The sequence below is a fragment of the Cynoglossus semilaevis genome, chromosome 9 (assembly GCF_000523025.1).
Source record: "Cynoglossus semilaevis isolate Cse_v1.0 chromosome 9, Cse_v1.0, whole genome shotgun sequence".
Classification (NCBI taxonomy): domain Eukaryota; kingdom Metazoa; phylum Chordata; class Actinopteri; order Pleuronectiformes; family Cynoglossidae; genus Cynoglossus; species Cynoglossus semilaevis.
In genome coordinates this window covers 10,477,812-10,503,999 of record NC_024315.1, presented here as the reverse complement: position 1 = coordinate 10,503,999, position 26,188 = coordinate 10,477,812, and the positions used below count along the sequence as shown (strand labels likewise).

The following is a 26,188-nucleotide window of genomic DNA, read 5'->3' as shown; positions in this document are numbered from 1 at the left end:
CAAGTGAAATCTACTTCAAATCCTAATGATCAAAAAACTACTTCCACTAATCCAAATGTCTCTGTGGTCGCCAGGTATTTGTGATGTCAAAATGGGTCACAAGCCAAAACAGGTTGTGAACCACTGGGTGAAGGCATGTTGTGGTTCCTCCAACACTGTCAGTCAGTGTGTGGATGGACAGCAGGCCTTTTACAGCTTTATTGACAGCTGATAGTGGGCCTGGGTCCTGTCTGTAACAAGTGACCCCTGCTGTTGACATCATTAGCAAGGGTCCACGTACCGAAGGTGTACTAGAAGAGCACCTCCATCCTTGGCACCTCCACCTCCAATGCCTTTTATCTGTTTCCCTTTTCAACCTCTCTGATTATTCGTTTTGAATATTAAAGTGCAGTCCCAGTCTCCTCTGTCCTTGAGTTGGCTTCCCACACAGGAGACGTCAGACTCCTCCCCTTCATATCCGCTCCTTTCTTTACCTCTTCCATCTTTTTTTTTCCTATTTACCTCCTTTCTTCTGTTATTGTGTATCATTAACTGCGGTTTGAAGACTCCATTCAAAAATTGAAAAGAAATAATTCCACTTTTTAATCCACCCTTCCGACTGGAATATATGCTAATGATGTCGTTTTCCTTTATCTTTTTATAATAAAGGATTAGGCCAGCACTGTCTCCGGCTGCAACTCGGGGACCAATTTAGCCGGAATCCAGGAGAGACGAACCCTGGTGGTTAATTACCATTCATTAACATAGTTTGCATCTTTTCTTCTCCAATACCCAGGAGTCAGCGATTGTCAATATTTGTCCCATATAAATGTCTGCTTTTTTTTCCCTCTCCATTCTTGTCACTATCCTGCAGCGTTGAGCTGCAAAAGATAAACGTAAATAAATTTAAGAAACCTTTAGTTGCAGCGAGAAAGAAATACTTCAAAATTCTGCTGCCCGCTGCTGTCTGAAAATGTCTCCGTGTAAGTGTGTAATGCATAGTCAACATGTTTGCTCCACCATCCGCCCTGGTCTGACACACTCATGCTTTTCTATGACATATTCAAATGCAGACCCCTGTGATTTAATTAACCTGGCCTTGGCTTTGACGCTCCCTCAGTGAAGACATTAAAACGATCTTGAAAATATCCTTCAAACATTCACCCCATCATGCGCTCACGTGCGCACATACACACACACACACATGTATGATTTAGTTTTCCCTGTTTAGGAACACACACACGTATGATTTAGTTTTCCCTGTTTAGGAATGGTGTGCCATATCCCCTCTTCTCGTCTTCTCTTGTAAAGTTCTCATTAAAGAGGTTTCCTCTGGGAATGTCTTTGATCAGCAAATTCAGAGTTTCTTCCTCTTTCTCTCTCTCTCTCTCTCCCTCTCTCCCTCCCTTTCTCTCTCTTTCATTCCAACACAATCAACTGGGTGTCATTTTGGTTCCTCCTTTTTATGTAAACGTCACTTTCAAAGAAAAAGGAAAACTTCAACTGAGACTTTTTCCCTTCAGCTCTGTCAAGGATTTTTGATTTTATTGTTCATTTCCAAAGGTTTTGTGTTTTATTTTGTCAAACGTTTGTTCTATTGGGCTGGAATGGTGGACTAAAAACAAGGTCACATGTTAGAAGACTTTTATGTCACTGTTTTGTGTTACTTTTCTTCTTTTTTGTGACAGTTTTGGCTGAAATAATTAAGGGTGTTAGCATAATTGTCTAATATCAAACAGCTGCATATATCAGTGATGGTTGATGTCGAAATTGGAAATCAGATATTGGCAAGAGGTTAATGTCAGACATTACTAGAAAGAAAAAAAAATCTCTTGGTCTTTCACATATGGTTAAATGTATTAAGCAAAAATGTTTGAGGCTCTAGGATTTTATTTTTTTAAAAGCCTGTAGAGTCATTAAAAGTAATCTCCATCATCGCTAATGGAGCACAGAAGGTACTGTATGTGACTATGCATTTATCAGAACAAATACTGCTGTCTGTTTTTCATTGTACTTATTTCTTTTCAAAGAAACTCAGACTGGCTGAAGAAGGAAGAGAACTCTAAAGAGTGAGAGAAAAGTTTTGAAAGTCACTGATCGAAACCACTGTCAGAGGTGAGTTTTTGAATTTGTCTCTGCTTTTTTTTAAGTATTATTATTGGTGTATGATGCGTTTGGCTCATGATCATTTTGACACCTTTTAAAATGACAATGCTCGGCTCATGGTCGACATTTCCAGTAAACAGGACTGTGGATCAGATCATGTGACCTCTCATTCTTAGCGACACCACTTGCAGACATCTAACACCATCTCATCACACTTGTCACACATTCATCCGGAGTCTTAACTTGACCTTTCGTCAGGAATCACTTCGATCTTAAATGACAGCTTCAGGTCTAGGTCTTCATTAGATCAGATGATGGAATCTCTCCCTCTTGATGCTCATGTGCGATGTACACAACCTCATTGATCTTCACTTGAACAGGTCCCTTATCCTCCTCAGTGCTTCACACATGAAACGGCAGCAGATTATAGGTGGATGTGGCCTGCCGTGGGAAGCTAGGGAGCAGATAAAAAGGCCAACCTCTCAGGGGACCAAAGCTATGTTTTGATGCCTTGTGATAAAACAGAGGCCCAGAGTAAAAGAGTTATCTGTATCCCACTGAAGGCACTCTCAGATTTTCACCCCCGTATTGTCACCATGTTTGTGTCGATAGATTCATTATTTTGTGTACCTTTTGGTATGGTTTTTCTCTTCCCACCTTTGTCTTGTCCTGCACTTCTGTTTTTCTTTGACGCCCCCCGCGTCTCCGTGGACTGTTCAAAGCTTTGCTCATGGAAGCCGTCTCTCTAAAGCCGTGGCCTGAGCTCACGCCGAGAAGAAACGAGACAAAAGGAGAATGAGAGCAGGATTGATCTGGCCTCTAATCCACTCTTCTTACGGGGTGTGAGGGATACTGCAGTCCTCAACATCACCTCAGGAACAAGGGGCGACCGGATCTAATCTGTGTGTCGTCTTCTCAAACTGATATCCTAAAGACAGTGTGTCAGACTGTCTTTTTCCTCTTTGCCTCTCGTTAGTAGAAATGCTTGACAACGTACGATGATGTTCTTTGCATTTATCATCAAACAAACAACCCTCGTACATCCGCGCTACATGCTGCTATAAAACGGGCAGAAATGTTTTGTTTTCCGCACCAGCATTTATAATCACACCGTAGTCTGTGGTGTACGGCCCCTCAAAGCACCTCTCCACCTTGACGAACTTTTTATGGCGTTCATTAGCAGGCTGGCTAAAGTTTGGAGGGTAAGAAGTGGGCTGGCAGATTACCCCCTATAAAGTATTACACCTCAGGTAATCATACTAATTAATTCATGCACCCCCACTCTCCCAGCCCTCTTTTTTTCTACTGTTCCCTTTACTTAATTTCTCCCTTTCTTCCTTTCACTTTGGTGGTCGGTGTAAGAAGTGCCCAACAACAAAGAAATGTTTGTTTGCATATTATTAACGCTGCACATTGGCAGGGGCCCTGACTGCAGGACTGAATGGAGGCTTCCCATGAACACAGGTGGAGCAGGGCGAGCATCACTGGGACCAATTAGAGCAGAGCACAGGTACATTAGCATGTTTAAGTGGAGGAGAATGAAGTGGGGATGGTAGGCCTTAGAAAAGACAAACACATGAACCTGCTCCTCTCTGTTGACCTTTTTTTGGTTTTCTGTCACACGACTTGCAAATATGTGACAAATGACCGTTCAACTGTGCAGTTGAGACCATTTAACATGAGCACTCAGTAGACCAACGTGTTTGATCAGCGGCAAAATATCACGGACTTATAATATGAACAGATAAATACACGTTTTACCGCTGTCTCTATACTATCTAAATAATGATTTGATTTATAAAATATCAGCGGCTGTATTACATATGGCCACTAGATGACAGCAAAACATTTCATTTGCTTGGCTGTGGACTAGTGAGCTCTACAAACTGCACCATTTTATTTTGGTTTTTTCCCTCTTCCATGAAAACTTGAGTCGTTTTTGATACTGTTTTATTCCTAATAATATATCTTTGGTCGTAGAAATTGTCTTCAAGCTCTTCTGAAATCAGGGATGTCCGATATACTATTATGCATTACATTTTATAATTATTAAAATATTTCTATATTATATGTTTATAAAATTATTAAAAATAAATCACTATATTTTCTAGAAATTTGAATCTGTAGAATATTTGATTTTTATTTACTGCTGACACTGTGAAGGTTTGAAAAGTTGTCAGGAGATGGCGCCACGACCATTGGAAATAATATAATAAAAGAAATCCTGCGGTATGAATGTGTGTTCCAGAAATCAACAGATGATGGCGCCACTAACCTTTGTGTTTTGTAGGCTGGTTGGACGATGGAGTGAAAACTGTCCAGTTCCTATGTACCCCGCCCCCCAAACCAAGTGCCTGCTGGGACTGGCTCCACCGACTGCGACCCTGACAAGGACTAAGCGGTAGGTAAATGAGTCTAACCTACAGTGTGTTACGTGTGCAAAAACACACGCTCAGACATTTGATAATTTATTTTATTGTTTATATAAATATCCACTGTATTAAAACGCGTTCAAATGTTTGAAATATGGTATTTATATTATATTATCTTTAGTTTAATTGTTTAAAATACATATCTCGAAGGCAGTGACTACAGAGTTGTTCTGTTCTGTTCACTCCGTTTCACCAGAACTGTCCACAGCTGTAGAGTTACAGTTACTGTGTGGAGACAGCAGGGAGGGTTGAGTTCAGTAAAGGTACATTCTGTAATGTCAAAATATTACACGAGACAAAGATACTTATTGATCTTAAAAAAACAATGTAAACAGACAGAATTCCTGTACAAATGTTGCCCAAAAAAGGAATTATGTAAATCTCGAAAATATCGCACCCCATCCACACTTAAATGCTAACCGCTGCAGTAGATGTCAAAGGTCACTCAAACCAGGAGAACCACAGTGTCAGCAAAAGGCTGTAAATTACATTCCTTTATGCTTCAAATATACCACAGTTATTTCTGTGAATAGAAAGTGTGTTGATTATTATGTGAATATGGACTGAATGGACAGGTCAGAGGACAGTATATCAGAAATAACATGTGATAGAATGACAGCAAGATTGAAAAGCTGAGGAGGACAGCCACTGTCTCTCACAATACAGGGGATGGTAAAGAAACGTTAGAGAATCAGATTGAGATGTTCAGAAATATGATGGGAAACAGAAGTGTATATATTAGACCAAGAATATCAGGGATGTAGAAAAAGAAGAGATTTGTTTTGTACTAGTGGGATTTCTGGAGAAAACAGTGGAAAATAATCCTTTGATTTGCTGATGATATGGAATAATGAACTTTTAGTTTGATGTTTGAAATATTTTTTATTCCAATTCATAAGGAGATTTCCCATTTGGGCAAATAATTTTTTTTAGTTTGCAATTATTTGGAAGTTTGAGTGAGCTTTGGTTATTGGGTGTGTGTTTATGTGGGGGAGGGAGGTCGTTGAGTCTTTAAACCGTTTTACAGCACTTTGTGCTACATGTATATATAAATATATAACTGGTTATACTTGTGTATTACACGAAACCGTGCTATATATAATTTATTTTTAAACTGTAGAACTGAACTGTAGATTCAGATTCGTTTCTATCATTTTCATCTGTTTGAGCGCCGGCTGCTGGGCGTTGTCCATGGTGCTGATTTACAGTGGACGCTCGACAAAGGCAGAAACCTACGGTATTAAACACGGCTCTGGTTCGTTCGGTCGTTCGTTTGTGAATATTTTCTTCAGCCACGACCTCTTACTGGATTTACCTCCTGTAGCTACATCTCATCCCTAGATAGTCCTCCCCCGTGTCCCCCCTCCTGCCTCACCACTACACCAGCTCAGATTAGAGTACCAAGTCCCCAGTACCGAGTCCAGTTGTAGTGCGGAGGCGGTCGCTTTAAACGTGCTGATTTCGACGTCAGCACCGTCGTAGACGTGTGGGCATGTCATCCAATGGTGTGTCCAGGACTATGATCAGCCCCCCCTTTCTCACAGGAGATCCCTTTGGAGAAGAGCATCGTAGAGCCGGACTACAGTCACGACTGCTGCAGCATCACCTGATAAAATTAGCGCAGAGATTTAGCCTCCGCATTCTTGTCATTTATAATCCCACCAAAGCCACCGTCCAGCAACCATGTCTGTAGCGGGGCTGAAGAAGCAATTCCACAAAGCCACTCAGGTAAGAGGAGTCGGCGACGTTCTGTAGAGCAGGTTCACCCATACCTTACCGTTCATGTGTGGCAGTGGAGAGTGTTTTCGTGTGTATGAAACGTGTTTTATTTTTTTTACTTGTTATGTTTTTCTCCCACTCCTCCTGACGCCTCCATGTCTTTAACACGGTGCCACCTCTAATCTGATGAGATTAGACTCGGATTCTGCCGCTGTTGTAATGAGCTCCACGGTGTGGAGGGCTGTGATGCAGCACTGCAGCAGTGGACTAGTTCACTGCTCCAGCTGCGTCCTCCATTTATAGAACACTCAACCAACCCCTTAACCAATAAGTCAGTGTCGGTTTCCCGTGTGTGTGTGATAGAGATGATCGAACGCCGTGACGCTGCTGATGGCCGTCACACCTGAGGCGTCTGTACCCTTCAGATGACATTCCGTACAGGGGGAAGCAGCAGAGATGCAGCCGCTCCCGTTAGCAAACACATTCTCTACAGGCCTGATCAGAACCACGGTGAACCGAGCGTCGGTTTCTGGCGACCACACTGGGAAATCCCGAGTTACACAACGTTATGCAATCGCTAAGTGCGTTTTGGCAGCGGAAATCCGCCTCCCCCACCGTCAGCACGCCATGACCTCGGCGCCCTCTAAACGCATTTATCCTCTATTGATTCCACTGCTGAATCATCTGTTGTTTTCAGTCCAGTGCTCGTGAATGTGTTCGAACCAAGGCTCTTTTGGCTTCAAACCCCTTCTCCCTCACTCGTCTCACTTCATGGCATTTTAACCATCATTAAGTCTGGAGCCAATCACAGCTCCATCACTGTTCTCAAATGGAACATTCAGGGTTAATTGCGTGGACAGATCTGTCCCTGCAGCACAGCTCAGTACTAACTCCTAAGGCTTTGACTGGCTTATATTTACGGTCTCATCTGACAGCTTTGTGGTCTTTACCAGAGGGTGATGGTCATAATTAGCTTCACTCCTCAAACAAGCCACTCAGGGCCAGTGGAACCTGGTGGAATCTTCTATTGTTTATCAAGTTTACAACAGGAATGAGATGAGCTAAGCAAACAAGATGGATGCCTCCAGGAGAGCTGTTTTGCTACCAACTATTTCAGTGTGCAGCTAGCTAAAAACTGGAAATAGTCACTGTCAACAGTGGAATGCTGCTACATTTTGACTTATTTTTTTATTTATTAATCAGTTATTAAGTCAGTGATGACAACATTACATAAAAGGCATTATATCAGTGCTTTTACTTATTTTTGATCAGTTTCATACACACCAACCATCGGCGGCTGGCCTGTTAAGGGTGCTCGAACACTGGAGCCCTGATATTTGGATTTTATTAATACATATTTTTAAAATAAACTACTATTTTGAGTATAAATGCATTTAAATCCACCATAACATGTCAGGTATAAACAATAATTCATCATATTTGAGCTTTTCAGCTCATCTAGGCTAACCTAGAAAAAGTGCTGACCCCAACCTGGGTCCAAATATTTTTACTTTGGATCTAAGAAATTATCAATACACTGAAATATTGTGATATTTCGTTTCGCAATACAGTATGGCTGCTCTACAGCACTGCATTGATTCTGATAAATTCTGACATTGTTAGTTTTCCCAAAGGATCAGAATTTACAAACTGAAAATCAAACTCACAAACATTCTTCATATATACGTTATAGCAGCGTTGTCACATGGTTGTCAAAGGACGTGTCACTGTTGTCCCAGAGCTCTTTGGAGCAGAATAGAAGCTGACAGCCGCTCTCCCTGGGCGACACAGACTGTGTTCCTTCTCCTCGATGAGTCTCGTGTCTCCCATTAGTCAACCGTCCTTTTGTCCTGAATTCGCTGCTCTGTCATTTTAAACGTGTCAGTGTCATCGTGTCTGTGTTTGTACTCTTACACCCTACTGTCATTTCTCCCAGTGCTGTCAGGACAGTCGTAGGCTCTGTCAGCTGTCTGTTTGGTAGGAGTTCCCACCAGGAGTGTAGGAAGAGACATCAGGAGATTAGGGGTTGGAATCAGGGATTTAAAAAGACAGATTTGTCTGCACTGATGACGGCTTCTTCATGCAAGTCAGCTCTTTCCTCTGTGTCACGAATTGTTGCAGCAGGAGGAGGGCTGCCTGCATGAAATTACAGCTGCAGTTGTAAGCCATGCATTCATTAGGAGATTGAGAGGGAATTCATCCTTGGTTATTTTTAGAAACCTTTTTTTTATTATTCTAAGGTTCTGCATGCTACGATAAACTGTGAGCACTTGCTTTTCCCTCGTTGTGAGCTCACTTTATTGTATGTCAGTCTTTATTAATGACATTTTTATTGACTGGTTTCATGGCTGGATGTTTCTGTGGCTCTTAAATGTCCTTTTGATCCTATAGACATTTTATTGTCCCGATTTTTCAGAATTACCTGCAACTCTTTGACGTTTACCGCCGTCATCATTCCTGAGCGTGAAGGCTCACAGCATGTTGTTGTTGAAGACTTTATTGGGTCTTATGAGAAAAATCTCAGATTAAAAGGCACAGGGCTGAAGAGATCCTCAAACCCACACTAGACCTCAGATTCACCTTCTCACATTCGTCACTGAGTAATTTATTTAGCCTTCAAGCACCACTCTCTCTCTCTCTCCCTCTCCCTTCCTCTCTCTCTACCTCAAAGGACATCCGTGCTCAGACTTGAGTGGTGCATTAATAACAGTTGCCGTTTTAAATAAGAAAAACACAAGTTCTTTCCTGTAAGTCTCCATTAGCTTCTATTTGATATCAGCTGCTGATTAACTTATACATAATTAAACACCACTTAATGCAGTAATTAAATATACTAACTTGGAGTAATGGGTTTAATTTGAAGTCTACAGCGCTGTTGGAAAACGTGTCGGGTTCTCATCACATTACCAGGACGATCAGATTTATATCCACAGACAAAAGTGATGTCACAGTGTGTAGTATTTGAGCGAAGGATTCATGCTGAGCTGCCTGTATTTTTTTTTCTTATTTCTGTGCTAAAAAATACCTTTTTTTTAACTGTAACTTAACTGTGATGCAGTGGAGCCAGGAATGTGTTCTTAAAATAGAACCTCCTGCAGAGAGGAGATAAGCTGAAATTTGCCCTGGAAAGTCTACATTAAAGTGTGAATCAATCGGCTCTCGTAGGATTTATCCTCCAGAAATGTGTTTTCTTAAAACAGATACAGTTGATTTAGTTGAATTATTATGGGAGATTTTGTGTTCATTATGTGTCAACAGCAATTAAAAATGTGCATACAAGACAACTGTCATTAACAAATGCAAAACAATAAGGTAACCTTATGGTCGGTGATGGTGACCCTAACTTCAGCCAAGTCATCTACACTATAAAATATGACTATTTCTAAACGTAGAAGATGGTTCTATGTAGAAGATGGTGATCGTATCTTTTAAAAAAAATAATTACTCTAACCAATAAAGACTTCTTACAAAAAAACAATTTTTATTGGAAAGTTTTCTGTTCTTGTTGCAACAGAAAATGACAAATAATTGTTATTTAAACTCCCCAGAACAGGACTCAATGGAATATTCCTTAATTGGTTACCATGGTGAAATGTGGGCAGTGATATTATGCATGTGTTGTAGCTGTAAAACGTATTTAAGTGTGATACAGAAAATCTGTCTTTAAGGAGCTGGAACGTTAAAGAACACCAGCTCTGTCTGAAAGTGTGGTAGAAGTTAAAGCAGAAATCAAATCTTGGCAGCGTTTTTCCACCGGTGGATCGTTGAGCAGTCATTCCTCATTCTCTGGCCGACTTTGTTGTGACATGTTTTTATTTCATTGTGTCTACTGAATACTAATGTGAGCCCTTGGTGTCTTGTCCTGATTGAATTTTAAACTAGTCTGTGGAGTAAACCGGATGTCGTGCGTGAATTTAAGTTTTTCCATAATTACTGCGTCGTGGCCTGGGATTCATGTGAGCGTGGATCACGGTGGGCTCATGCGTGCCCATGGACAGCAGTGGGGTGTTTGGATGGGGCTAAAGAGCTTTAGGGCAGCAGATTGTGAGTGGGTGACTCATGCAGCCTGGATCCTCACTGGGAGGACTGCAGTGCAGCGTAAAACTGATCCAGCTGGGAGATGACAGATGGGGCGGGAGGAACTAAAAAGTGTGAAGGAAGAGAGATAAGAAAAGACAAGCAAGTGGGGGTGGGATGGGGGGTGGGAGGGGGTGACACCAGGGGGAGACAGTTGGAAGATGCTGAACAACCAGAGCAGGTGAGGGATCACACTTGTATTGTGCTGTGGGCCACCTTTCAGGTGTGTATTGTTGTCACAGATTCAATGGAAGAAATCATATTTATTATTTTTAGGAGGAAGGAAAATTCTCTTTAAATACAACATGTCTGAACAGCAGCAAGTCAACAAATCTGAACTCTTTTCTGAAATGTGTTAGGCGGTACAATAAACAGTGAAGTAAAACATCAACAACATTAAAGTGCTATTACAGTTCTTTTTTTTTAGCTATTTTTGGTCCTTTAAAATTGTCTGGATTTGTACATTTTTTAGCACATATGGTCATGTGTTTAAAGAGAGTAGGGTCAGTAGCTGATTGGTTGAACATGTTCATGGTGAGAATTCAATACATGTCATTAATCTTTATATATTGCTGGTCTACAGACCCAGTGTTTTACATTTCCTTTGGACTCACAGCAGATAAAGACGACATTTCCAGTTGTCAAACAGACGACATACTCAAAGGACATACACCGGAGATGTTTTTACAAAAAATATTATTGCTGTCCCTTTACATCCAGTCCTGGCCAGGTTTGGACCAGCATTGCAGCAGTGGTTTTGGTGGATTGGGTCCAGCTGGATTTACTGCCTCCCCTTGAATTGATTTCAATTTCTATTTCCTGTAGGGATATAAAAAGGGACTCATGACATTAGAGCCAGACTTTTTTTGGATTTCTGCCCCTTCCTTGGTCTATCTTGACTATAATGAAGTACTTTCAGTCCCTCTGACAAGGGCAAACATCCAAATGTTTCTCCTCTTTGACTCGGTCTCCTGCAGGCAGCTCCACTCCTGGAGTTTACAGTAGAGGAAATCCATCTCTCCGTCTCTGACATATTTTGCGATGCATTACAGCAACAGTGTCAGTTTATTGACAGCTTGGTGTACGTTGTCGCTCCGTTAAGGTGCTTCAAGTAAATATTATTATTCACATTGACAGCTCATAAAACCAAAACAGTGAATTATTGCCTACTGGCTTCTGACCTACTATACAAACATATGGAATCAGTGGAGTAGGAATCACAGTGAGGTTTAAATGACATCTTTTAAAAAGTGACAGACGCTGCTCACAGGGTGGAAAAATGTTTTATTTTTTTTTATTATTCAAACAATCCCGTCAAACAATTTGCAGAGTCACAGAAAATATTTCATCTTGTGTGAAGGTTTTTACACTCTGTCCTTATTTTCAGTCAATGCCGCTGTCGGGCTAACATGCTACGATGTGGTATCGTAGCTTAAGTGCTAACATAAAAAAGCATTGCATCAGGGGTGTCCACGCTTTTTTGGCTTGGGAGCTACTTTTCAAATTTTAAAATGTTAGCTACGTACATTTAAAAAGAAATTAAATATATATTTACTCATATAAAGTGAATATACTTTATATACCGTATTAATACATTACATTTTGGGGTACTAAGATTAGACAATATGATTTAGTGTGTATTTAGTCCAGATGCTTAGCATTAAAAACAGAGTAGCATTTTAATTTTGTGTGAGGCTTGGTTAACAGCACTAACAAACACTGTGATGTGTCAATCACCAATCAGCATAAACTAGTCCCATTCTTCTGCCGAATATATTTTGTCAACTTTACGGCATTACATTTATGTAAAAGAATGATGTGCTAGTGGCCTGTAATCATAGCACCACTGTACTGTCCTATTCTGAGCTTGTCCTGTGGTAAAACGCTGTTGGCACATTTTGATTAGGTGCAGCACTGAGGTGGACTCATATTTCCTCATTCGTTAAAAAAAAGTGAGAAGGAATCTCTGTGTCATAACTAAAGCCAGGCGTTTACATCTCTGTACATGTTCTGTGCTACGTCAAACAATGAATCACAGTGTTCTCTTTCACTCGTCTCTCCATCCAATCGTACTCTCCCTGCATCAGTATTCAGGCCGAGGTTGTTGTTTTATTCACGAGTGATATATTATATATTCTGGGCGTCAACCACTGCAGACACTGGAGGCAGGGGTTTGTGGCTATAGAGTATGTTAAAGGAGAAGGCTAGTGGTGAAAAACAGTGTATATATGTGTATATGTGTATGTATATATGTATATATATATATATATACATATATATGCATATATATGTACTGTATATTTATGAGTGTGTGTGTGTGTACAGTATATATTTTTACGTGTCTATATATGTATATATATATTTATATATATGTATGTACATATATATATCAATACATTTATGTATTTCAAGGATATATCAGGGAATAACTGAGAACAACAGATAAGACTAAATAACAGTACCAGTGCTGGAACTCGTCTCTACTTTAGAGACATGTCAGGCTCATGGTTGTTGCCCAGATCCATTATCCTGACGCCTTCATTACAGTCACTCCAGTGTTGGTTATTGGCTTCGGTTACAGCTCCTGTGGCTCTGTGGTCTGGACACGATGAAAGGCTTAATTTGCAGTTGTGTTTACAACCCCAGAGACCTTGCACAAGGTTGGGGTCCTTCACTCACTGGTCGTGCAGTGATTCAGTGTGAATGACCAGGTGTCATGGACCAAAGAGACACAAGATGAACGTGAATATGTGAAGCATTTGACATCAGGGAAAACAGCTCACAGCCCTACAGACTGAAACTGGCTAACTAAGAAGACTGTTGTGGAGGTTAATTGCGACACTGAAGCGGCTATATCTCATTATAAATCCCGTTATGAAGTGAAACCCACAGAATCCATGAGCACAGTCCTATGACATTCGTTAATCTGATGGTGTTTGTGAAGTGTAGAACCTACAGACTCCATCATTCACATTTAAAACCCAGTCTTAGTTGAGGGACGAACAGGATCCACATTTCTAGAACAGTCTAGTACTGATGATGATTTAACCAGAAATGAAGAATTGAAACAGACTGCAATGGATTTTTTCCTTAAGCAAAATAAGAATAATGTTTTACATAAAACATAGTTTGCATCTCAATGTGCATCAAGAGTAGTTTATGCCAACTGTACATTTGATTAGAATTGGAATTGTTAAAGTGAATTGTGAGTTAGCTGCCATGGATTGAAAAGACTATAGTATTTAACCAATCCAGTAAACATTAGCACTAGCCCACAGGCAACATGTGAATCTCTGGTGGGCAGGATGAAAATGATGTCTGGTCCAGAGAGGTGTAAATAATTCACACGCCTCATTTGGCTTAGTTGTATTTTCAGCTGTGGAATAAACCATCCCTGAATAAACACTCTGTCGTGACCAACACTGTTTCCCCTGCAGACGTATGAAAATGTGTTTCATCTAAAATTCACTGACCATCAGACTGTCCTCAGGAATGTAACTGAATTTGATCAATTTCACCAAAACAGAAAAAGAAAATCAAATAACGTGTGTCTTAGTGGAAAAGGAGCTGAGAGACCATTAGAAACGAGACAGAGAGAAGGAGGGAGGCAGAGGGAGCTGCTGAACAGATGAGAGTTAAATGAACACACCATGCAGATGTCTGAAAACAAGCCTGGAGCCAGAGCTTGGAGGCAGCTGGAGCAGCTCGCCTTCAGTTCTGCATAATTTTGCCCGTGAAAGGACAGTAATGAGGGTAAGGATGGAACAGGATGTGCCTCATTGGTTTTTAAAGGTCTCTTCACATCAGCATCCATTATAAGTGGACAAAATCTGTTCAGTAAATAAACCAATGAGGACGTGGGCTTTCACCTCAGCCGTTAGAACACAATCAATTCTCACTCCGATTTTAACTTCCTCCACAAAAACACGTTGTGTCACTGCCGTCTGTTCACAGCTTTTGTTTTGTCATTCATACCTGACTTCACCTCCGGGTGTTCCCTCAGCACACGTGCATTTTTCGGTGCGTAACAGTTATGACACAATTCATCCATCGCTGCATGATTGCAATTAGTGTCGTACGTGGTAATTTTCATAATTGCGCTCGTTCAACCTCACAATAGTCACAGAGTGAAGCAGAATTATTATAAGTGACTATTTAAAGGTGGTTATTTAAAGTCAATTGCTATAATTTGTTCTGTGAGTAGGTACAGTAAAAAGAAGGATTTAGAATTACATTGACATTAACAGTGACTCTGTTACTCTCTGAGTGTGGGAATATATAATACCTATATTAGTTAGTCATTTGCTTAAAAGACTGATTCGTCAGATCCCTTTAAACTGCCTTTTTAAGACTCTTCTTCTCCTGTTCATAATGTGTCAGACCAGTGCAGTTCATTCACTCTGTCTCTGTGTTTTGCAGAGTGAGGTTTTTTTTTCCACTGGACATTTGTCTCAGTCCAGTGCTGTGGATATATCGTACTAATACGATTCTGAAACATGCACTACTTTGCCTTAGAATACTGTACTGCAGATGTGTGTATTTCAGAGGTTGTTGCAAGAAGTCAAATAGTTAAATATCAAATATTTTATTTCAATTTGAATTTGTTTGCATTAAAGCTGTAAAGACCACACTGTAGAGTGTTAGATTCATTACGTTTTTTTTTTCTCGTTGATGTGACAGTTATGCAGATGAAATGTGTTCAGTGTAGAGCGACACAGTGATCCGGTTGTTTGTCTCCATCCTTTTTGATTCATGGTTGTTGTTGTTTTCAGTAGAGACTCACAGTCTGTAGGTGTGTGTGCACTGTAAAATGGCTGCAGCTTCACGTTGTGGATTCACTGTGTGTAAAAACATCAGCGTTGACCTAAATGTCTGGTGACACATGACGGTCCCTGTGACTCACCCGCTGTAAAATGTATGACTGTGTGCTACTACGTACATATGTGCATTTAATCTGCTGTACAAACTTTCATAATGAAATATTCAATAATATATTTAATGTTTTTACCATTCTAGTTTAATTTCATTTAAAAATATATAAAACAACATTCCTAATTCATAGACTGTGATGTTTTCTGTCAAGTAGTTGTGAGGAAATACGCAAGTTTTGCAAACTTACTTCAAAAAAGGAAAAAAATACATATATGTATATGTTTATATATTTGTATATTTATATTTATATATGTGTATATATTTCTATTTGTATATATTTCTGTTTATATTTATATTTGTATTTATTTGTATTTACATACATATACAGTATATATATATAAAATCACATACACACACAGTGCCAGCTGGTCCCCCCTCCCCTCCATTTACCAGCGGGTGCGTGGACAGATTTGGTGTCCTCCCCGACCACAGACTTAACTGTCTTGTTACATAAGAGTGATGCAACGGCTTACGACTCAGATTAAATCAGCAATAGTCTCTTCACTGTGGAAGCACAGAGGTCAGGGAAGTAACATGCAAGGTACCAGTTGACGGTGCAGTCATCTGGCACTCTGTGCTGTCTAGATCTAGATGCTTCTACGGCCCGCCTGTGGTCAGGAAACCCACAGTCTGATCTGAACAGCTCATCCAAAGGCTTCAATGATTGCCTTTTGTACGCAGCTCTTGATTCTCTGGGTCTCGATGGCGTGGTTGTCGTTAATCGTTATTGCCAGTCATGTTGTAGAACAGCTGTAGACAAAGCTGTGTTGACGGCAGATTTAAAAGAATAACACGTGAGTTTTTCACAATCTGACGAGGGCTCAGGTCTATTCTTAGGTCACGAAGCACAGTTAAAGGATTTGGAATAAATAAAGTATCAATGTCCTTCCGAGGTTTATCCTTTGGTTCTGAAAACCCCGGTCAGCTCTAGCTGAGGATTAAGGCTAAATCTTTTTTTATCCTAAATGTACCATAAAAACGTGTAATTTAGTGATTCATTTAACTGACAGTAACAACAGGTTATCTTTCGTGTCTTTTGTGTCTGATGGTAATTTTGTTTGTTGGACTCTGCAGCACCAATGTGACCTCAGGGGGGTTAAAATCCCTTGTAAATGTGTCCTTCCCAACAGCGGTGTAGGACATTTGAGATTTGGAACTTTAGCTTTTAGCTGTCCTTCTGCTAATCGTTGCTCTAATACAGTGTTATTTATACATTGCAGGAGCTTTAAATACCATCTCAAGGCCCAGCATGTGTTCGTGTGTTGAGTTATACTTCCGCATATTTTTCCTAACATTTTTCAATTGAACTATATTAATACCACATTAGGAAATTGTTGCAAAATTGCACAGGGTTGCTGCAACAAAAAACCACCAGGGCGGCGCCCTATAAACAGATGCATTACATGTTAAGTAATAAAATGAACAGATCCAACGATCCAATGACCTATGTTGCATTATGTTGTTTAATTTTGCCTCATGAATATTGTCACCTGGTGCAGGTTATAGCTCTAGTGCTTTTTTCGTCAGTAAGCAGTGATGTAATCTTAGAACAATCCACTGTGAGAGCACGTCAGGCCATTCTGTCGTCTGACCCCTGAGAAGATAATGATGACGATGATAATGCGAGAGAGGATTGGGGCAGACGGCCCTGATGCCTTTGGCCAGATCCCTGGGGTGATTTTCTCTCTCCATTAAGCACAGTTAGTCAGCCTGGTTCTGTTTGTGCACTCGGCAGTAAAATAAAAAAATATAAATAAAGATCATCATCCTCACATGAACCGTAAAGCTTCAGTTTTCAGCTGCCCCTCACCAACATTGATAGCGTTTCACTTTGTGAATCTTCTGACATTGATGGGTTTGACGTTAGCCGTTCTTACCGACTGTGGCGACTGCGTCTTAGTGTGACCTCAAGTTCCATTAAAGGCAGTCGTGTTCCTGTCAGGATAAATTGTATTTATCCGGGTCAGCCTTAAGCACAAATGTGTGACATCGTCATTGCCACAGGAAATGAGATACATCTGCTCTGGTCTGTGACGTCGTCAGCTGTGACATCACAGATGACGTCACGCATCATCTCTACCACCGCTCCTTTTGGCAGGAAACAGAGCCTTTAGGGTCACCCTGTGAACTCACCCAACGCTGCTGCTTATTTCACCTTCTCACATCCTTCCCCTGCAGAAAGGGTGAGGAGCTGTTGGGCCGAGACGATGTGACAGCCTCACGATGAGGAGAGAAATGGGTGAGGGAGCGATAGATTAGGAGAACAGCGTGATCACTGATTGGTTGAAGCATTTTCCAGTTAGTAGTTGTCGTGAGGGGACATTGTTCTTTAAGTTACAACCAAAATCATAAGTAAAATATCAAACGATGTTAAAACTACTGTCGTGTTCACACTGGCACATAACACGGTATTCACTGCGCAGCGACCCCTAGTTTGGTAACGTGCCCTGGCTCCTTAACTAATGTCATTAACTAACCCACCTCCAGATGGGGGTTTAGATCCTGTATTAACTTGTCAAAACGTATATGGGTTTCACTCCATGTGTGTTCGAACAAAAACCTTAAACCTCAAAGTCTCACGCATTCTGATCTCCCACCGCCTGTAATCTCTCCACTTGGTTTTTACAGATGACTGATGAGTCAGATCGCTATATGAAAGGAAAATAACATTGGAGACATTAATTTAGCCCAGGTGTGACATGGAGTGGTAGACTGTGTGGCACAGCTGTGGACTAATCTGGTCTACTTCCTATTTACACCAGATTAAGCTAATTTACAGACATCCACAGCTCAGATTATTGCCGTGTTCTTTGCAGTGATGGTCGTCAAAACAGAGTTATTTATTATTTATTATAAGACTAAGTGAGATGTACTGTGGTCCCCCTGAAGAGCTGAACACAGAGAACAGTCTCTATGGCAACCAGCTCAGTGGTTGTGAAACTTGCACATCTATTTGTCTGTGTCTGTGTGTGTTCTCACTCTTGCTTTCTTATTTAGGGCAATTTCTGGCATTGCCTCTTCTTCCAGAAACATCTTAGATCGACCTAAATGTGTGTACAGCTGACTGCTTCCTCCAACATCAGTTATTATTGTTTCTATCATTTGTTCTCATGTTCTGCCTTCTGGGCAATTTGGCTTTGTAGTATCAGATGTCTGCCCCCTCATGGCATTTGGTGACATTGCAGACCATATTATTAACAGGCAGACAAGACATGTTCATATGGATCTACACTGTATCTTTGCCACTTGTCACTCAATGTATTAATATTTACCTTCACCCATATTTGACTTTCATTTCTCCCCACATTACTGCATTTGTCTTAGGAAAAAAAATGTAAACAAATTTTTGTACTCACTTACTTTTAGGGAATCAAAGGTCAAAACCATTCAAATTATCATTTTCCAATTTTTTTTTACAAAGAAATAACTGAATTCATGTATTTTATCATGTAGGAGCAGTTGTATCTTGAATTGTATCAAGGAATGTAAAATTGAATGTAATATAAAACTGAAGTCCTTGAAAAACACTTTAAAACGTCCACAAATAAGAAGCCTTTATGACTTTTTCTTCAATTGTCTTTTTCCTCTGCAGAAAGTGAGTGAGAAAGTCGGAGGAGCAGAGGGAACGAAGCTCGATGAAGACTTCACTGAAATGGAAAAGGCAAGACGTCACATCAAATTGACTTTTAGTTCTGCTTTATCTGTTTTTCGTTGCTCACATCAGTATTCTTCTCCCGACAGCGGGTGGACACCACCTCGCGGGCAGTGCTGGATATTATTACCAAGACCACCGAGTATCTGCAGCCAAACCCAGGTGAACAAGTATTTCTGTATTTGTGGTAGAAAGAGTTCATCAGTGTTTCGCTTTGTTACGTTAACATGTTATTAAGACAGTTTAGGAATTTACAGAGTTCAGTGAATGTCTCACACAGTTCACTGCTAACCTCCTACTTCTCTTCTCCTACTTCATCTCCTAACCTACATGACAGAGTTCACAACACCACAGTAATTTGAGTCGATGTTTTTTCATCAGCACCGTTCTGTTCTGTCAACAGTTTAGACATAACTGGACTTGCTGAATTTGTCCTTTAGTGCAACTTTTCACTACTTTTCTTGACAGCCACGAGAGCCAAGATGAGCATGATGAGCTCCATGTCACGTATGCGGGGCCAAGAGAAGGGGCCGGGCTACATTCAGACTGAGACCACCCTGGGAGAGGCCATGCAAAGGTTTGGCAGGGAGCTCGGAGAGGAGTCGACCTTTGGTGAGCTGCACAATATCAAAGCTTCTGGCTGAAGGGGGAGGAGGGGGAAACAGGGGGGCGGGGTGTATTTACTAAGCCCTAAACTACCAGTTACCACTGTGATGATACGCTGACGCCTTTGTCATGTTAATGTAATAAAGTACTAAAGATTCTAATGAGTTAGAGATAGAGGAAATAAAAGATGCTTTTTTTTTCTCTCTTACGCTCTAAACCTGTATATTTTTCAGGCATCGCCCTCATTGATGCTGGTGAGTCCATGCGTGAACTGGGAGAAGTTAAAGACGCTCTGGACATGGAGGTCAAACAGAACTTTATTGATCCGCTGCAGAACCTCCATGAAAAAGATCTGAAGGAGATCCAGGTACACACACTAATATCCCTTAGCATTATGATGTTGTGGCCGTCTAAAGGTCAAAAGTTCACCTACTGACGTCCGGTCCACTCATGCAGCATCACCTGAAGAAGATGGAGGGCCGTCGTCTGGACTTCGACTACAAGAAGAAACGTCAGGGCAAAGTGACAGACGACGAGATCAAACAGGCGCTGGAGAAGTTCGATGATTCCAAAGAGATTGCTGAGCAGAGCATGTTCAACCTTCTGGAGAGTGACGTAAGCATCAGCACGGACACTAACACGTCCATTTCTAGAAGCCTCTGGTGAAGCTTCACTTTATTCTTTCTGTTCATATTAATCCACATAAACGAAATGTTCTTTAAACATGTATTTCTGACAGGAAGGATTGTTACATAATTATTTTATCAATACTTTTAATTGATTATCTAAGATTATTTAACAATTCATGTCAACAATGAACAGGTTAAATTTAAATGACAAATCCTCTTCCACAAACCAAACCATTTGGGTTAATGGTGACTAAACCATTTGAATGACTTAATGGTTGATGTGACCAATTCTAATAACGTCTTTTCACCATCTCTTTGACTGCGGTCACTGAGTTATTATTTATTATTGAAATTTTAAGCTCAAAACTGGTACAAAAACACTTAAAGATAACAGATTGATTAGTCAACAAAGCAAACATAAAAAATATATAAATAAACATAGATTGGGGTGTTAACACTATGGTTCACGTCCAGCCCGTGACCCTCCTTTTGCCTAACGACACCCTCAACTCATCAAAGTAGACTAGACTTTCTTCTGTCAAAATAATAATGTTATGGGCCTGTGAACAAGGCCAACAATGATGTGACTGTTTTTATTACTACTTTTTTTTTAAAATAACTATAATCATGTTTTTAGACATTTAAATGGATTAGAGAATGTCATGACTGTCCAGTTAATTTTTTTCTTTTTCCCCCGTCGATCCTCAGATTGAACAAGTGAGCCAGCTAGCTGCTCTGGTCCACGCCCAGGTGCAGTACCACAGTCGGGCTGCAGAGATCCTCACACAGCTCTCCAATAACCTTGACGAGCGGTCAGTCCTGAGGGAACTTTAATGCAGGAGAATGTTTGATTTTTCATAACTTATATTTAGGACTTCTGTGTTTTTGTGTTTTGATTTAACTTCAGGATAAGGGACAGTTCCAACAAACCCAGGAAAGAGTTTATTGCTAAGCCCCGTACATCTCTGGACATTTCCCTCAGTGAGAACCACAATGGAGGGATCCACGGTGCTCGTTCTCCAGGTGAGAGCCAGAACATTTGAATCAGAAACCAGAAATCTGGTTCAGTGAACGCATCACGGTTTACCATTTATGTAAAAACAGGATTTGATTCTAAGACATATGGAAACAAAGACCAAAACTGGTGAAATGTTTTTTATTTTTCATCTTTTTTAAGAACTTTTAATATTTGCCATAAATTCTCAATATGAAGTAAGGTCTGATGTTATTGGCTAACAGTAAATATGCAGCATTTACCCAGTATTTCTAACCAATTGAATATGGTTCACCACATTGATCTTAGAGAACAGATCACTGTTATGATAAAATTTAATAAAATTCACCTTTTGCATAAAAACATTAAAATAAAATGGCACTCAATTAAATATTAAAATTACCAAGAACAAATAGAAATGTAGATTATTTTACAGCTGACAGTCTAACTTGGATTTTTTCTTTCCATTCAGAATACATTTTTGAAAAAACATATGAGAATTTATGGCACTTTCATTGCTAACTGTTCTAATTAATTAATTCTTTAATTTTTTTTCCGTTGAAAGATGAACCCTTAATGTTGAACCAGTAAATACATCTCTGCACTTCCCTCTGTCTTTTATGGTTCTGTTTTCTTAGGGGCGAGGTCTCCAGGTGAGCCAGGTGTCTGTTTGTCTCTGTGTCTGTTCTGTTCAGTTTGTTTCTACATCCAACCATCGCTTCATTTCCACCAAGAACTTTTTCTGTTTGTTTGTTTTTTTTGTTTGTTTGTTTTCCCTCCTCTTTGCAGCAAGGTCTCCAGGTGAGACATAAGTGAATCCTGGGATCAAACCATGTCTCCTCCATGACTCCATCTCATGGGTCTTGGTCATTTTCCCTTCTGATCATATCAGCAGATTCAAACAGCAGAGAGACAAGTGTTGTCCACCCACTGTGGACTGAAACAGGGAGACGATTAGGAGGGAATGAGAATTTTCTCTCTGTTTGAATCTTCTCTCATTTTTATTCCATCTTTGTTTTTTAACTTTCTTTCATTTCAGTGTCCACTCCATGCATCACCTCCCTCTCCTTCAACACCCTTCTCCCTTTTTCCTCACACTGATACACCGTCACTGTCTCTAATCTGATACTAATACATTTCTGGGCTGATTATTCAACATGTTTTTTCATTCCCTCTTTGCAGCAAGATCTCCAGGTGAGCAAAAGTGACTTGGAAAGAGATGCAAAAATCTTTCCATCACTTTTTTAATTATTGCTTTTTTTTATGTGACTGGTGTTTTGGTGTTTGCAGTGCACCTCGTCTGCAGTGCTGTTTCTTTCTAACCTCTGCTTCCTCTTTTGCCCTCATTAAACAAAATCATATTTTCCTTTAAACAAGGTCATGGAATTGTTTGAAAAACACATTACCATGTGTCTTATACTGTAATCAAGGCTAAAAAATGTTGCTGGTACAAATGTGAGAAAATCAACATACCAGTATCCGTGGGGCTCACTCACGTGTCACATGGTAATGTCCTGAAGCACTAACTTCTTGGAGTCTGACATTTGCTCGGAGCCAAAAATCTTCCTCTCCATGTCATGGGTGTGTGTCGTGATCTAATTTGTCAAAGCAAAAATAATTTCAGCTCTTAGTTTGTGAGTTCCAGTTACAAAAGAAATTACCAGTAGAGTTTGCCTCATACCAGCCTGCGGCTTTAAGTGCAAGCTTAGTCACACACACATCTTTATCCCAAAAGGAAAAGCCTTTTGTACGATGGACGTGATGAACAAATTCATTACATGTTCTGTACACTGGTTGGGTCATGTTGGAATTTTAAAGCTTTTTTCACCTCTACAGAATTAAGTTTCAAAATAGTGAAGGAGCAATATGTGACTCCTCAAAGTCAGTCACATCCATCTGAAACGTATTCATGTTTTCTCCAAAGACTTTGTGACAGTGTCAAAGGCAGTACAGGGTTCCTCGACCTTACAGTTCCGCTCCTACGGTGCTTCGTAACTCAATTTTGGCCATAAGTCTGAATTCACATACTGTAAATAAATAACCATGGCAGTCACCTACGCTAACTCAGTCGTAACATCATAATCTAGGACAGTGTTTCCCAACTGTTTGTGCTGCGGTCTATATTTTTCATTAGGAAAACTCCATGGCACACCACCAAACTAAAATTTGACAAACTTCACTAAAATCTCAGCCTGAACACATGCTGATATACTCGCAGGAATTGAAGAAAGACACTCATAAAGATCTCCTTCGACAGCTCTGATTCACTTTTTTTTTTTAGTTTCCATGGCCATTTTCTGCCATCTAGTGGAAGGGGATTAAATTGTTCTGCATGTCACGCATTGACAAACAAAACAAAAATTTTTTGCAACCTCACCTTCGGTCTGCCACGGCACAGTGGTTGGGAATCACTAAGGAATCTAGGACATAAACATCAGTGGAGTCTGACTTACACCTGGGAGCCATGATGAAGGGCAAAAAAAAAACAAAAGAAAGTGAATGTAGCACAAACCACCATAGGTCGAGAACGTCGTAAATCGAGGACCACCTGTAACAGGAAACATTTTTTTTAAAATAAAACATGTCTGTCCAAGTATAACTGCAATAAGTAATGATCTCTCTTACTTCTTCTTTGGTTTGTCCCCTCCCTCGTGCTTCCTCCGACTCTCTCAACACCTTCAGCCCGATCTCCAGGTGAGTGGTTCTGAAACTTTTTTGAAACGATGAAGTCATTTAATCCAAATCTATCCTTCTGCCTGAATTAGTCTTTCACCTCCGTCCACCTGTCTCTCTTCACTGCAGCACCCATGGACCAGCCCTGCTGTCGGGCTCTGTATGATTTTGACCCTGAAAATGAAGGCGAGCTGGGCTTCAAAGAAGGCGACATCATCACCCTCACCAACAAGATCGATGAAAACTGGTACGAGGGGATGCTGCATGGAAACTCCGGCTTCTTTCCCATCAACTACGTGGACATCCTGGTCCCACTGCCACACTAGGATGTACCCACTCCCAGCTGTGTCTGCAACAGTGGCCGCCCACTCTTACAGTATTTCCCAGTCATGTTCTCCTAAACATTCCTAATTCAAACTCCCTCTACCTTCAAGTCAAAACCGCAGCAAGACAAAAATGGACAGTATTGGCAAAAAAAAAAAATTAGGGCGAGTATTCACCTACCAAGTGTTACGATGATGTTAAGATAATGCTGTTGCTTTTCGATCGTTTTTGTCTCCGTTTGCTGTCAGTCACATTAAGAGTCGATTAGAACGACTCCACACATTCACATTTCCTCTCACACACGTGGAAACATTCCAGTAGTTAAAGCCTTTTTCCTCTGGACTTTTGCTTCATGTTTGTTAGCGACTGTAGATCAAGCATGACTTAGGTGTTGATAATTTATTCTTACTTCAATTTATTTAACAAATTGTCTATGTTTAACAGGTTTTTGTTTTTAACCACTACCTGTAGAGACACTCCGTCCCCGTCATGTCCTCAAACATCCGACCTCAGACGACTTGTGGTAATATTTTTCTTTTCTTTTTTTAACATTGTGTATGCATGAACCATCGTATGAGATTTAGAAACCAAAGGTAACTATAAACACTAATATGACTCCTAACACAGAGGTCAATAAACCTGTCCGATGCAAAATGAGAAGCAATCTTGTTCTCTGCTGTTCTTTGGTCTATTTACTAAGAAAGGGTTCAAACTGTATTAATACTGTATTATGTGAATATCTAAGCCAGTTATTAGTGAAGTTTAAATTGTCTCAAGTGATGTAAGAAAACTACGGTGCATACGCTTTGATGCTCAAGTATGTAAAGAAAGGAGGAGGAGGGTTGATGTGTTGTGATATAATAACTAAAATCCTCAGTGATTCAACAGTTTTATCAGGGACTGCAGTGGAAGCTCCTCCCTCGCTGCACTCCTTCTAGTCCTGTAAGTGTTCTGTAGTGTAGCAGTCTGTAGGAAACTGGTTTGGACTGAAAAAGCCAAGTATGCGACCACGTCACTGGTTGTGTCTGTGACTTGGGGTCAAAGGGGCGCACAACTGGAAGAGTATAATAGTAAAAATGTTATTTTAGTTTTAGTAAAAATGTTATATCCTGTGAAATTATGCAACACCCACACCAAATCCCATTCCCTTAAATGAATATAAACATAAACGCCAGTAATAATTTATTTCTTATCTACATGTTTATTTTTCTAAATCTGGGCTCGCTTCATGTCTTTAATAATGATAAGGTAGAAATGAGGCCAACCTCAGTCATTATTCACTCGGTTTAACACTGAGGCCTCGCAGCGTCAGTGTCATGGACAACCTCCAGCAATATTCTCTGTGCTCAACTATAACTCCATTCTCCAGCTCTCTTGCAGAAATGTGCACTTATTTATTTTTGGGAAGGCGTGTGTTCCTGGGTTTGCGAATTTGCAAACAACCTCTTCTGCTGGGGTGTATATTTAATTTTACTGTCTCTGACAGTGTTCAGCCTAAATCATGGATGTCTCTTCAATCGTAGGACCAATACAATATATTCAATGAAACTTCAAATGTGACATGCTATGTATTATTTACATGTATATTTCTCTCTCTTTTTTTTAAGAACTATGAATTTGTTCGTTCCTGTACTCTGAAAAGGTAATCCAATTCTTCAGTCTTTACATTAACTATTTAATTTCTTTTTCTATTTGTGTGTCTTTGCCCTCAATGAGGACTGTACAGCTTTTGTGTTTTGTTTCACCTCGTATATATCATTGTGCATCTACAGTAATGTATCTTATTTTTGTAACTGTGGCAAAAGTATAAGCAAAAGAATAGATGTACTCACTATATAATCCAGAAACATTTGGAAAGGAGGGATTCTCTGTGCTTCACATGATTGTCTTTGGATTGTTTGGTTTCCTGTTTTATTTCACTCATGCACCGGATTTAAGATTGTATGCTTGATGTGAAGAAAATGTGATAAGTCCATATAATTAAATCCAATAAATACATAGAAATGTTTTTTTCTAGTTATTTTTCTTGTTAAACGTACTGGGAGTTTTTATTTTTATGGATATT

The 26,188-nt window shown here is 40.1% G+C and overlaps 1 protein-coding gene across 8 annotated transcripts; it reads left to right on the top strand.

Moving 5' to 3' along the window:
* The first annotated feature begins 1,229 nt into the window (after window positions 1-1,229).
* Window positions 1,230-26,129, top strand: sh3gl2a (SH3 domain containing GRB2 like 2a, endophilin A1). Of its 8 annotated transcripts, XM_025058308.1 has the most exons (16): window positions 1,230-2,094; window positions 3,506-3,595; window positions 4,376-4,486; window positions 6,062-6,245; window positions 18,838-18,906; window positions 18,987-19,059; window positions 19,366-19,509; window positions 19,737-19,870; window positions 19,960-20,118; window positions 20,841-20,944; window positions 21,040-21,155; window positions 21,765-21,779; window positions 21,916-21,927; window positions 22,309-22,320; window positions 23,809-23,820; window positions 23,929-26,129. In XM_025058308.1, the coding sequence occupies exons 4-16, from the start codon at window positions 6,201-6,203 to the stop codon at window positions 24,123-24,125; spliced, it is 1,092 nt and encodes a 363-aa protein (XP_024914076.1). In that variant the 5' UTR covers window positions 1,230-2,094; window positions 3,506-3,595; window positions 4,376-4,486; window positions 6,062-6,200; the 3' UTR covers window positions 24,126-26,129. The 8 variants fall into 8 exon arrangements, with proteins under 8 accessions (XP_024914076.1, XP_024914080.1, XP_008315400.1 ...); XM_025058312.1 differs by lacking the exon at window positions 6,062-6,245; XM_008317178.3 differs by lacking the exon at window positions 21,916-21,927.
* The last annotated feature ends 59 nt before the right edge of the window (window positions 26,130-26,188 follow it).